Source organism: Rhinolophus ferrumequinum, chromosome 22, assembly GCF_004115265.2.
Source record: "Rhinolophus ferrumequinum isolate MPI-CBG mRhiFer1 chromosome 22, mRhiFer1_v1.p, whole genome shotgun sequence".
NCBI classification, from domain to species: Eukaryota; Metazoa; Chordata; class Mammalia; order Chiroptera; family Rhinolophidae; genus Rhinolophus; species Rhinolophus ferrumequinum.
The window spans coordinates 29447595-29461561 of NC_046305.1; the positions used below are offsets into that span (position 1 = coordinate 29447595).

Here is a 13967-nt window from a genome sequence, read left to right on the forward strand (position 1 = left end):
TTTATTTGGGACATGTTTCCTCCTTTTATTTATATTTTCAGTCTTTATTATTTCCTTTGTTTGCATTTTTCCTTCTTATTCTCTTTGTTTTTTTTAATATTTTTTTATTTTCAATTAGAGTTGACATACAATATTATATTAGTTTTGGGTGTACAACATAGTGATTAGACATTTGCATAACTTACAAAGTCATCACCCCAATAAATCTAGTACCCATTTGATACCATACATAATTATTATAATATTGACTATATGCCTTATGGTATAATTTGCATCCCTGTGACTATTTTGTAACTACCAATTTAGACTTCTCAATCTCATTCCTTCTTTTACCCATCCCCTTAATTTCCCTCCCATCTGGCAACTATCAAAATATTCTCTTATCTATGAATTTCTTTCTATTTTGTTTGTTCATTAATTTTGTTCTGTCGATTCTACATATAAGTGAAATCATATGGCATTTTCTTTCTCTGTCTGAATTACTCCACTGAGCACAACATCCTCTAGGTCTCATGTTGTTGCAGATGGAGAGATTTCATTCTTTTTGATGGCCAAGTAATATTCCATTGTATATATGTACCATTTCTCGTTTTTTTGTTTTTGTTTTTAAATTTATTGGGGTGACAATTGTTAGTAAAATTACATAGATTTCAGGTACAATTCTGTATCACATCATCTATAAATTACATTGTGTGTTCACCACCCAGAGTCAGTTCTCCTTCCATCACCATATATTTGATCCCCCTTACCCTCATCTCCCACCCCCCAACCCCTTTATCCTCTGGTAACCACTAAATTACGTTCCCCAGATTAATTTTCAAAACCCCGTGGCCATCTTGTAGTTACTGATTGTTTTCTAATCCTCTCACCTTTCTCCTTACCCCCACCCCCCCACCCATGTAGCAACCCTCAGTTTTTCCTCTTTGTCTCCAAAACTGTTTCTGATTAGTTCATTCACTTATTCTTTTCTTTAGATTCCACATATAAGTGAGATCATATGGTACTTATCTTTCTTTGTCTGACTGATTTCTCTTAACATAAGTTTCTCTAGGTCCATCCATGTTGTTGCAAATGGTAAGATTTCTTTCTTCTTTATGGCTGCCTAATACTTCATTGTATAAATGTACCACAGTTTCTTAATCTAGTCATCTACTGATGGGCATTTCGGTTGTTTCCATGTCTTAGCTATTGTGTATAGTGCTGCAATAAACATAGGAGTGCATAAAGATTTTTGAATTGGAGTTTTGGATTTCTCCGGATAGATACCTAGGAGTGGAATTACTGGATCATAGGGTAGTTCCATTTTCAGATTTTTGAGATACCGCCATACTGTTTTCCATAGTGGCTGCACCAATCTGCAATCCCACCAACAGTGCACAAGCGTTCCCTTTTCTCCACATCCGCGCCAGCACTTGTTGTTTGTTGATTTATTGATGATAGCCATTTTGACTGGGGTGAGGTGGTATCTCATTGTGGTTTTTATTTGCATTTCTCTGATGGTTAGTGAGGTTGAGGATTTCTTCATATGTCTGTTTGCCATCTGTATGTCCTTTTTAGAAAAATGTCTCTTCATGTCCTCTGCCCATTTTTTAATTGGGTCGTTTGTTTTTTTGGAGTTGAGTTGAGTGAGTTTTTCATAGATTTGTGATATTAATCCCTTATCAGATATACTTTTCCCATTCAGTAGGATTACCACTTCTTGTTTATTCATCCATTGTTGAACACTCAGGTTGCTTCCATATCTTGGTTATTGTAAATAATACTGCAGTATTCTGAAACATTGATGTGTATAATCCTTAATTATCTGCTTTAAGAACTGATGGCTTAAAACCAACAAAACCAAAAGACATCTTAGTGAATGGGAGAAGATATTTGCCCATGATACATCTGACAATGAATTAATATCCAAAATTTATATTAAAAAGGCTCATATAACTCAACACCAAAAAAACAAGCAATCCAATTAAAAAATGAGCAGAGGATCTGAATAGACATTTCTTCAAAGAAGGCATACAGATGGCTAATAGACATATGAAAATACACTCAATGGCAGTAATCATCAGAGAAATGCAAGTAAAACCCACAGTAAGATACTACTTCACTCCTGTCAGAATGACTATCATCAATAAATCAACAAACAACAAGTGATACCGAGGATATGGAGAAAAGGAAACCCTCATGCACTGTTGGTGGGATTGCAAATTGATGTAGCCACTATGGAAAATACTATGGAGGTCCCTCAAAAAACTAAAGTTAGAACTACCTTATGACCCAGGAATTCCACTCCTGGGTATTAATCCAAAGAAATCCAAAACACTAATTCCCAAAAAAAAATATGCACCCCTATGTTTGCTGCAACACTACAATAGCCGAGATAAAGAAACAAGTGAAATGCCTATCAATAGGACAATAGGATAAAAACAATTGTGGTACATTTACACAATGAAGTATTAACCTGCCATTAAAAGAATGAAATCTTACCATTTGCAACAACATGGATGGGCCTAGAGAATATAAGTGCAATAAGCCAGATTGAGAAAGACGAATACCATATGATCTCACTTATATGTGGAATCTAAAGAACAGAATAAATGAACAAACAAAACAGAAATAGACTCATAGATACAGAGAAAAAACTGATGGTTGCTAGATGGCAGGAGACTTGAGGGGATGGGTGAGATAGGTAAAGCGACTAGGAAGTATAAATTAGTAGTCACAAAATAGTCACAGAGATGTGAAATATAGTATGGGGATATAGTCCATAATGTTGTAAAACTATGTATGGTGTCAGATGGGTACTAGACTTATCAGGGGAATCATTTCATAAATCATATAAATGCCTAACCACTGTACACCTGAAACAACACAAAATAATAGTAAATATCAAGTATTTTATATATATATTGATGGGATGTAAAGTTCAGCATAGTGAATATAGTTAATGGTATTGTAATAGTTCTGTATGGTGTCAGATGGGTAATAGACTTGAAGGGGTTATCACTTTATGAGGGGTGTAAATGTCTAATCATTAATTTATTTTGTACAACTGAATCTAATAAAATAAATAAATAAAAGTTAAATAAATACTGATGTCTTAGGGCCATTAATATTTTTCCATAAAGTACATACTCATTTGCTCACTCTTTTCATATTGCTGAGTCTCCCTGTCCCATGAGAAGTGGGGAGGGAGTGAATATCTCTGAAAATGGCATGTGGTGATCTCTCTGTTACAGGCAGCCATGTAAGAGGTTCCAGCCAGAGGCTCCTCTCACCTGTGAGGCCTAAGGAGAACCCCCACCCCCACATACACACACTATTAGGTTCTACAGAGAGATATTTCCAATGGGTGACTTACATAGTCTGCTTCCTGTTTTTGTTTAGCAACAACAGGCTGCACCAGTGGAGGGAGCCACTCGAGAAGAGAGAGTTGTGGCTTTATATGACTTCCAAGCCCGTAGCCCCCGAGAAGTCACAATGAAAAAAGATGATATCTTAACTCTGCTCAGTTCCATCAACAAGGTGAATGTCCCGTCTAACCTTCTTCCCAAAAACAAGCTGGTTCTTCTGCAATCATCTCTCCCAACCTTGTCAGATATCCATATTTTGGTCAGCCAATATTTTTCTGTTGCTGTCTCTCTTAAATAATCATAATTTATCGAATGTATCTTTCTTCCAGATATTGTGTAGGATGCTGTACATATTTTTTCAGATTATAATACCAATTACAGTTAACAAAATTAAGACTCAAGGATCTTAAGTAATTAACTCCAAAACTTACAAGCTATTAGTGGCAGTTCTGTGATATGTACACATATTTCAGGATTAAACTGTTCCTTTTTTTCCATTTTTTTGCTTGTTTCTTTTCTGTGCCAATGTTCCTAGTGATGGAACAACAATGGCTGGGGTTAGGAGGAGCCTGATCAAGAAGTCTTTTGTCAACTTGGTTTTCTTTAGACATTTTTGTGAGAACAGTGACAAAATATGAGCTACAATTGAAACTATACTTTTATAAAAGTTCAAGCATTTCTTTATATTTTAATAATTAATCTTGAAAAATGATTGGGAAGAGGAGATAAGAATTTGGGATATTGTTACTCTGAGGACAAGTGAATCTTTTAGAGAAGCAAAATGTTTCATTATCAAATATGCTGTGTGCCAGTCTTCCTTTCTCTTTAGTCTTCTCCATTTCCTGAGATTTACTCCAAAGTGGTCAGTATCAGGTATGATCAAACAATACGGTGAATGTTTAAATTTAAAAAAATTATTACAGTAAAAGACACATCGCCATTAATCCCCCTCAAAATACTCTCCCTTACTTCAAACACACTCATACCATCATTCTTACCACTTTCTGAAGCAGTTCTGGAAGTCCTCTTTTGTGAGAGTCTTTAGTTGCACCATCATGGCTGCCTCAATGTCCTGAATCATTTTGACTTTGGGGAAGAGCCAGAAGTTGCACGGTGCCAGATTCAGTGGATAAGGTGGATGAGGACATGCCATAATTTTTTTATTTGACAGAAATTGCCGTATAACAGAAGTGATATGTGACACAGAGCGTTGTCATGATAGAAGATGATTAATTACATACTTTAAAGCACACCTTTAAAAAAAATTAGTTTATTGGGGTGACAATGGTTAGTAAAGTTATGTAGGTTTCAAGTGTACAATTCTGTAATACATCATCTACATGTCACATTGAAAAAAAATACACACCTTCTCTCAACCATAGCTCACACCTGACTGACTGCACTGAACAAGTTGAAACTTATCACACACTGTTACTAAGGTTCAACACGCCACTTCCCATATTGAAGATCCCTGCCTTTCCATTGGGTGTCATTCAGTAACAGCATTCACTATATTTTGTGATCACAGTAGAAAGGCTCCATGTCACATTTTGCTTCTGGTACGGCAATTTCTGTCAAATAAAAACGTTATCGTGTGTCCTCATTCACCTTATTCACTGGATCTGGCACCGTGCGACTTCTGGCTCTTCCACAAAGTCAAAATGACCATGAAAGGTAAAAATTTTGAATCGATTCAGGACATCAAGGCAACCATGACAGCACGACTAAAGACACTCATGAAAGAGGACTTCTAGAAGTCCTGAAGAACTTTTAGAACTGCTTCAGAAAGTGGCAAGAATGATGGGATAAGTGTGTTCAAAGTGAGGGGGATGTATTTAGAGGGGGCTTAATGGTGATGTGTCTTTTACTGTAATATTTTTTTTATTTTAACATTAATCCTATTCTTTGATCACACCTTGTATAGCACCACACCCAAAATACTCTGTGGGGATTAGGGTGATACTTAAGCATAAAGCATTCACATAAGTGAATTTCAGAGCAACACAATTTTTAGGCATTCTGGGAAAGGCATAGGTTGACAGAAGTTTCTGTACAACGTTGTCATATTCAGATGCTCCACTACTAAGAAGTCTAGTTTGATTCTGGCTCCATGTTTGTTTGTTTTTTTTAATTCCTAGTGGACAAAATTTCCCATCATTACAAGAACTGTCTTTGGTTTTAGTAAACCTCTTTGAAGTTAAAGGTCTATAATCATATGTCAGATTCCTCGATTTCAGAGGCTTTTCTCTGTGATTCCTGCAGTTTCTTATTTATGTTTTTTGCAGTATGTCAAAATTATAATGCCCCTCATAAAAACGGTTTGCTTATCTTGGCCACCAGGCTGTGCCTGTGTTTAGAGACTTAGTTAAGAGAGTTGAAGCCTATCCTATTTGTGACTTTTCAAAGAACTAAAGGAGTGGGGATCTGCTCTCCCTTCAGGACTGGTGGAAGGTAGAAGCTGATGATCACCAGGGTTTTGTGCCTGCTGTCTACGTCAGGAAACTGGCCCATGATGAGTTTCCTATGCTCCCACAGCGGCAGCGAGAAGAACCAGGCAACATCACACAGCACCAGGAACAGATTGAGAATCAGTAAGTTCTGGAGACTGGAGAACTGGATAGGTGTTTGACCAAACATTTCCTATTGGTCAAAGGAAGTTCTCATGACTGCATCTGTTAGATTTGAGAGGCCTTGAAAATTCACAGATTTTAAGAGCTGGAAGTAAACTTAGGGTCCTTCAAATATTTCAGTTTTTATATGAGGAAAGGGAAACCTAGTACCACTAAGTCAATCGCCCAAAGTGAGACACTTAATAGAGTCACATCTTCTGATTCCCTGACCAGCATTCTTTCAAGGTTATTAAAAGGTCTTCTGACTTCCATATCCATTTGTTTACTATGACAGGTTATTTCATATTCAGTTATCAAGAGGCATGCTGAAATTTCACTTCTATGGGATATTGCCAGTCATACTTTTGGGACATTTTTATTCTTTTAAGTGGGACACTGTGTGTTTGTCGCTCTGCTCTCAATGTTATTTTCCTTCTATTTTTATTTCCTCCTCTCCTTTACTGTTCTCCTTTTGACTTTTCTCTCTCTCTTTTTTGTCCCTTTAATTCTATCCCTCTCTCACCCTGTCTGTACTCTTTTGTTTTTTCTCCATCTGTTATTCCACTTCCCCATTCTCTTCATTTATCCACTCAGGTACCACTCTCTTCTTGATCGGGCAGAAAAACGCAGACGTCGTCTATTGCAATGTTACAATGAGTTTTTATTGGCCTATGAGGCAGGAGACATGCTGGACTGGATCCGAGAGAAAAGGGCAGAAAACACTGGGGTAGAATCAGATGATGTTTGGGAACTGCAGAAAAAGTTTGATGAGTTCCAAACGGTAAGAAAGAGGAACCTCCTCCTCCAGACAGTTTTTTGAGGGTTATCATTGTTTCCTTTTATCCCATATCTCTTCCTAAGTAACTCCTTAATTTCACATTTGCAAAATATACTCCCCAAAGCTACTGAGAGTTTCACATTTCAAATCTTTCTCTGGGTATTGTGGATGCAAGAAAAATGCAGAGGAAAGTAGTCACTAACTTTGCAGCCTGCAATTCCTGCTACTCCCAAGTCTTACAGGGAGTGCTAACCTCCCTGAATTCTTCAAAACTTGCCTAATACTGTACTGTGTTCCTGATGCCCAGGTTGAGATGAGGTGTTGTGAAACTCTGTGTAAAGTCTAATTATGGGGCAGAAATTGGGTGGGAAGATGGGAAGAACAACCTGACTTTATAGCTAGATGAGTTCTAGTTTCTGCCTGCCTAAAACCCTTCCATTCTTCTTTATTCTCTCCGACTCATTTTATTATTTTAATTAGCAGTGAGTATAAACTTCTCTCTCTCTCTCTCTTTTTTCCTCTCTCTCTTTTGTCTTTTTCTTATGGAATTCAAAGTGACAGATGATATGATAGATATATATAGAGATTATAATTTATTTTGGGGAATATATAGAGAGTAAAAGGAAAGAAAGGAAAACAGGAGTACAATTATAAAAGAACACCAAGAATGAGACTTCCATGGGAAATGTTATTGTATAATGTAATAAACAATATTGTCACGGTAGACATTGTGATGTGCTCTCTAGAACTGTTTCTTACAATATACCTCAGTATAAGCAGATTGCAACTCAGTCCATGAAATTCTATAGAATGTGGAGCAGTTTGTATTGGTAGAAAAGAATATTACATGGCTCAAATATAGATCCCACTGATGGTGTTACTTAATCCAGGGAGAGATTTCTAAAAAAAGCCAGGAAGGGAGAAATTCACCTAATTTTCTCTCGATACTTATATGGATTGAATTTATATTTAGATACCATTCATTTGGAGTTTATTATTAAATATGCTGAGGTACAGATCAATCTTATCTTTTCTCCCAAATGGCAGACGAATCGTTCCAACATCATTTACTAAAATTTTTGCCATAGTGATTTGAGTTGCTACATTTATCATATAGTAAAGTTCCGTATTTGGAATTATTTCTGTTTTTTTCTGTGACAGACTTGATGAACTATGAAAGACTTGCCTGTCTATTCATGTGTTATCACCACACTGTTCTAGTTATAAAAATCGTATAGTACGTTTTTTAATGTCTTGTGGGGAAAGGCTTTCTAACTATGACTCAAAATTCAGATTCATTAAATGCACTAAAAGAAAAGATTGATAGATGTTGTATTGCAGAGTTGTACACCAGAAATCTATGTAACTTTACTAACAATTATCACCTCAATAAACTTTAATTAAGCAAAGAAAAGACTGACAATTTTAATTAAAACAAACAAAGAAGCAAAAAAAACTCTGTGGTTTTGCATGGCAAATAACACCATAAACAAAGTCATGAACAATCAACACATGGGGAGAAAATATTTGCAAGATATATTAGATAATACGCCAACACACCAATATATAAGTAACTTAAAATTTGAGGGGGGGGGAACAAACAAACAAGAACCATCAAAAGATAAAAACAGGGGATATATATACTAGGAAAATGGGCGTGCTCCATACTTCAGATATATAACAGCTCTCTTGCTAAGTTTTTTATAGTCACTGGATGTCAGGGAGATTAAAGGTACTCTTCTTAGTGACAGATTGGAGGCAGCCTGTTGTGCATTGAAAGTAAGGTTAGAAATGCATCTTAAAATTTAGCCAAGACAGGGCAGAGATGAGCAGGCAAATATTAAAGACTCTTAAGGAGGGGATTTACACTGCTTTGGGAAATTTTTCTTACATAGGATTTGAAGACCAATGAGCCTCGACTGAGGGAGATAAACAAGGTGGCTGATGATCTTCTATTTGAAGGGCTTCTAACACCGGAAGGAGATCAGATACAGCAGGTAACTAAGTCTTCTTCCATTACTAGGTTGAGCTTTGGGAGTCATTATTTCACTTAAATACACTCAACTTGATATCCCACAGATCAGCTAGGACACGCAGAAGGTAAAGGCAGCATGGAGCTGGCTATAAAAAAGGTCAAAGACAATAGTCCGAACAGTCCAGTCATTTGAACTGATATGAAGTCCTTAAATTGCAACACATACTCACCTCTCCCCACACAGATACAATAAATCCAGTACTCAAATACATGAATACAAAGAAAATACAGATAAAGGACCTATGACAGTAAAAGGGTTAAATCAAGAAAATTTACTGGAAGAGATAGGTTCTCATAAAATCTGATGAAGGAATGAAAAGAATATAGGTCAGTAGAGATGGGGAAGAAAGCATTCTAGACCTGATTCAGATTTGGACCTACGGTTCCATAAAATATCTAATGAATTTTAATGGAATGTGTAGCCAGCTCTCTGCATTGTCATAAACCAGTGAATAAGTTCTCTGCTGCTTTTTGTGGTGGTTGATATCGGGTAAAAAGGAAATGTTCATAGGTACAATTTACTCATCCGGTACAGAATGTAGGATTCTAAAAGGCTACTTTGTTTCATCAATTCAGGATGCAGAAAGGTACTATGTTTCTCCTAGAGAAACATAATAGCTTCTAACTACCAAGGCAACACTTTCCACTCATGTTTCAGAGGTTGTAATATAGTCTCTGTGGCAAGAAACATGGATTGCTACTCTAGGCTTGACAGTTCCACCCTGAAACATTAGTTTGGGAAGGAAAGCGATCCCTTTCTTAACTGCACTGGTATAAATGAAGCCCAAACTCAAGCTATCCAAGAAAGAAATAAACCTATGCAATTTCTGATGGAGATAGCATGAAAGCAACCATGACTTAAACCCCATCTTCTCTTTAGAAACCACTGATCAATCTGAGTCTGTTCCGTAGCTAAAGTATGGTATTTTTTAGGAGTTGAACAACCGCTGGGGCTCCTTGCAGAGGCTTGCAGAGGAACAGCGCCAGCTGCTGGGGAGTGCCCATGCTGTCCAAATGTTTCACAGGTGAGAATTTTAACCCTAAAATACAGTGCTGCTCTAGAAGCCACTCGGAAAAAAAAAAAAAAAAAAAGTCTAATTACTTTTAGACTCTAATTACTTTTAGAACCATGGCTATTAGTATAACCCTTCTTCCTGAGATTGACATAATAGGAGAGCAGATGTTTCAGTAGTAGATTCCTCACTTGGCACATAGCGTACTCCCAGACAACCAATTTCAATTTTCTAGTAACCAGACCGTCTATATGTTTTTGTGATAGTGAATGAAACTTAAAGTAGAAACAAGAGGTTTAAGTAACTATATTTCTGAACTATAAATAGATGGCAGAGAACCATGAACCTCACAGTGACTTTAACTGCTGATTCAACACTTTGTTATGTCTGATTTCCAAATCTGTGTCTACACTAAGAAATACATACACGTAACTAAATAAGCAAACAAATAAGTGAACAAACAAATAGGAAACCAAATACCTATAAATGTATTTATAAAATAAATGTATTTTTGAATATCCAGAGAAGAAAAAAACTAAAACACACATAGTTCTTGTTGTTTAGAATGGCTTAAGATGGAATTTTATGAAATATAATAGTTAAGCATGTAGCTCTGCAGTCAGGCCACTTCATTCTAACCTAGGCTGCACAATTTAGCAGTAGTATAACCTTAAGGAAATATACTTGGCATCTTTAAGCTTCAGTTTTCTCATATGTAAAATGGGAATGGTAATGGTAACTATGCCTCAAGTCGTTGTTGTGAATATTAAATGAGCATACGTTCTAGCATATTAAAAAGGATGGTGATGGTGGTTGTGGTGGGGTGGTAGTGGTGGTGGTGATGGTGGTGGTGGTGGTGGTAGTGATTACTTCCTTGTGAGTCCATCAATTCTGCCTCTGGTACACATTATTACTCTTAAACTCTTTACTCTCATGTACCAGAGAAGCAGATGACATGAAGGAGCAGATTGAGAATAAGTATCAGGCCCTGAGTGTTGCTGATCCTGGCTCAGATCTGTTCAGTGTTCAGGCCCTTCAGCGACAGCATGAGGGCTTTGAAAGAGACCTCATACCCCTGGGGAAAAAGGTGAGATATGAACTTCCAAGCTTTTCTAACACTTTCCTCTTCATATTTATACCTACCAATGCCCTCTTCTGTGGTCTTATTTCCCAGTCCCTATTCTTACATTTCTCTTTATATTACTCCATAGTTGTTCTTGTACCCTGTCCCTAAAACAAAGCCACTTAAAGGACATGCCCTGGGACAATTAACGTGGAGGGAAAACATATTCGAAATGAACCTCCTACTATCCAAGTGCCTCTTTAAAGGGTTCCAAGTGAGCAGAACTTACAGAAGCTAGTTGGAGGCCAGTATCCTAAGATAAATAGAAAACGGTCATATCTCCAAGATGGCCATACCAATGCCTGAGCATGTTGCAGAGTTTTCTTCACAAGTGATTGAATGAGCTTAATCCTCCTCCAACTGAAAAGTGAACTCTGGAGCTTGTCAGATACACTCTGGGATAAATCAGTCATCATATAGCATGGCATTATCATGCAGAGCAAAAGGAATCTCAAAAATATCTATATTAGAAAGACTTTTATATTAAAAATCAGGGTGCTTAGGTTCCCTAACGATGCTGCCACTAACCAGCATTCTCTTAAGTACCCTCTTTGACAGCCTTATTATCTTAAAAAGAAGTATGGTCATGTCAATGTTGACTACTTCAGGGAGTTATCACTTGTACCAATAGATTTGGCATTTTAGTTAATAAAGTAGCAAGATGTTCTTATACCTCACTGATATCTGTTTGAGGAGTGAGCACCCCCAGGGCTCAGGATTATTCTTTTGCTAGGGATTAGGTGTGACTCTAGGCTGATTATCAGAGCTCTTGTACTTCCCCAGGTGACCATACTGGGGGAGACAGCAGAAAGGCTCAGTGAGTCCCACCCTGATGCCACTGGTGAACTGCAGAGGCAGCAGAGGGAGCTGAACAAGGCCTGGGATGACCTGCTGGGGCATACGGAGGATCGTAAGAAGAACCTAAATGAGACCCAGAAATTCTTCCTGTTCCTCAGCAAGGCCAGGTAAAACTCAAAAGGCAGACTTCCACCAGGTCGGGTGGGCAATTTCATCTATGGTCCCTGAGTAGAGCTTCTAGGAGCAGTCTGGGTACAGATGGTCTTCACTGTTGGGTTTGGAGAGTACTCTATGTCCAGATCGTACCTCTAGTAAGGCACAAATATCTCAAGCTCAATACTTCATCTCACAAAATATTGAAGTTTGGAGGAATGCAAGGCCATCTAAACCAATTAAGTAAGCTTTTATAGAGTGTATTCTACATATAGGGTGCTATGTCAGGAGATGTAGGATATGGACATTTTCATTCAACTGGAAAAGAAGAGAAGAATACATATAACCATGGTAGAACATAATACAGCCCAAAACACATATCCTAACAAATAGGTGGAACTATGTGTAAACAAAGGCACAAGGATAAGAAAGGTGCAACAATTTCATGAAGCGGACCGGGATAGCTAGAACATGAGCTTTGTATGTCAGAGGGGTAAGGAAAAATAGCAAGAGATAAAGTTAGAAATGTTGAGATCAAATTCTACATAATTATCATTGTCTTGCTGAAGAGTCTAACATTAGAACAACTTAGCAAATATATACTTTGTTTGTGGAAAATTCCTGCATTCTTCTCTGTTATATCAGTCTACTGGAAGAAGCATTTAGAACTGAGAGTACAGGAAATAGTAGCTCACAATGTAATACTTCCGAAGAAAAAAGGAGGGAACTTTTGGCAAATGATTGCAGTTGCTCTAGACAATCTCCATACCAATTCAGCATTTCTGGAAAGCTATAGTTTTTCATACAGTAAAAATAAATAGCAACTATACTCATTCCCCTAAGTAATTTTTTGCTCATATATCTATGTGTATATAGATTCTATCTGGACTTCCAGATTCCAAGTCAAATATTGTCTCCTTCCCTTTATGAAACCTTACTCATCAATGTAACAGAAGTAATATTCTCAGCCTCAGAACAAATCTAACACCATATTTTATCTTTTTATGACACTTCTGCTTTTCAGGTGTTTTTTTTTTTGTTGTTTGTTTGTTTGTTTTTAATAAATGAGTTCCTAAAAGGCACAAATATTTGATACTTGGTAAACATCGAACAAAAGTTAGTTCTTTGAATAAGTAATAAATGAGTTTACAAAAGAAGAGATTGTTCTGCCCTAGACATGCCTTCCGTAAGGTTCCACAGTAAGATAGATCTTTAAACCAAAAAAAAATCTACTTTACAGGAACAAGAATCATTAGGAGTAATGGAATGATTCTTGTTATATTAGAACTTATTTGAGATAAGTTCAGGATTCCAGTATGTGGGTTCTAGTTCAGATGTCTGCCATAGTTATTTCATATGGGCAAATCACTTATTATTCTGTAAGCTGACTTTCTCATCTACAAAATGAAAACAAAATAATTCCATACATGATAACCTCAAGATCTATCCATGTTGTCACAAATGACAGTATTTCAGCTCTTCTTATGGCCAAGTAATATTCCACTGTATATATGTACCACCTCTTCTTTATCCAATTATCTATCAAAGGACACTTGTTGTTTCCATGTCTTGCACACCATGAATAATGTTGCAATTAATATAGGGGTACGTATATCTTTACAGATAAGTGTTTTTAGATTTTTGGGGATAGATATTCAGAAAAGAGATTGCTGGGTCATATAGTAATTCTATCCTTTAGTTTTGGAAGAGCCTCCATACTGCTTTTCATAGTGGCTGTACCAATTTACATTCTCACCAGCAGTATATGAGGGCTCTTTTTTCTCCACAATGCCTCCACCACTTGTTATTACTTGTCTTGTTGATAATAGCCATTCTAACAGGCATGAAGTGGTATCTCATTGTCGTTTTGATTTGCATTTCCTTAACAGCTAGTGAATTTGAGCACTTTTTCATATATCTGGATCTTGAGATTATCATGCTAAGTGAGATAAGTCAGACAGAAAAAGTCAAGAACCATATGACTTCACTCATATGTGGGATATAAAACTGAAAGCAATTGGAACAATTCAAGATAGCAGTTTAAGTAAATACTATGCCTACTGCATCCCAGGATCACACCAAAATTACAAATAAGTTATAGAACAATCAAC

The 13967-nt window shown here is 36.9% G+C and overlaps 1 protein-coding gene across 1 annotated transcript in view; it reads left to right on the top strand.

Moving 5' to 3' along the window:
• Window positions 1-13967, top strand: part of SPTA1 (spectrin alpha, erythrocytic 1) — a 115065-nt gene that overhangs the window by 59611 nt on the left and 41487 nt on the right. The window contains exons 21-27 of the mRNA XM_033093192.1: window positions 3382-3519; window positions 5787-5938; window positions 6551-6737; window positions 8630-8731; window positions 9703-9794; window positions 10725-10869; window positions 11689-11870. Coding sequence (XP_032949083.1) covers window positions 3382-3519; window positions 5787-5938; window positions 6551-6737; window positions 8630-8731; window positions 9703-9794; window positions 10725-10869; window positions 11689-11870 — 998 coding nt within the window. The remainder of the gene's footprint in view (window positions 1-3381; window positions 3520-5786; window positions 5939-6550; window positions 6738-8629; window positions 8732-9702; window positions 9795-10724; window positions 10870-11688; window positions 11871-13967) is intronic.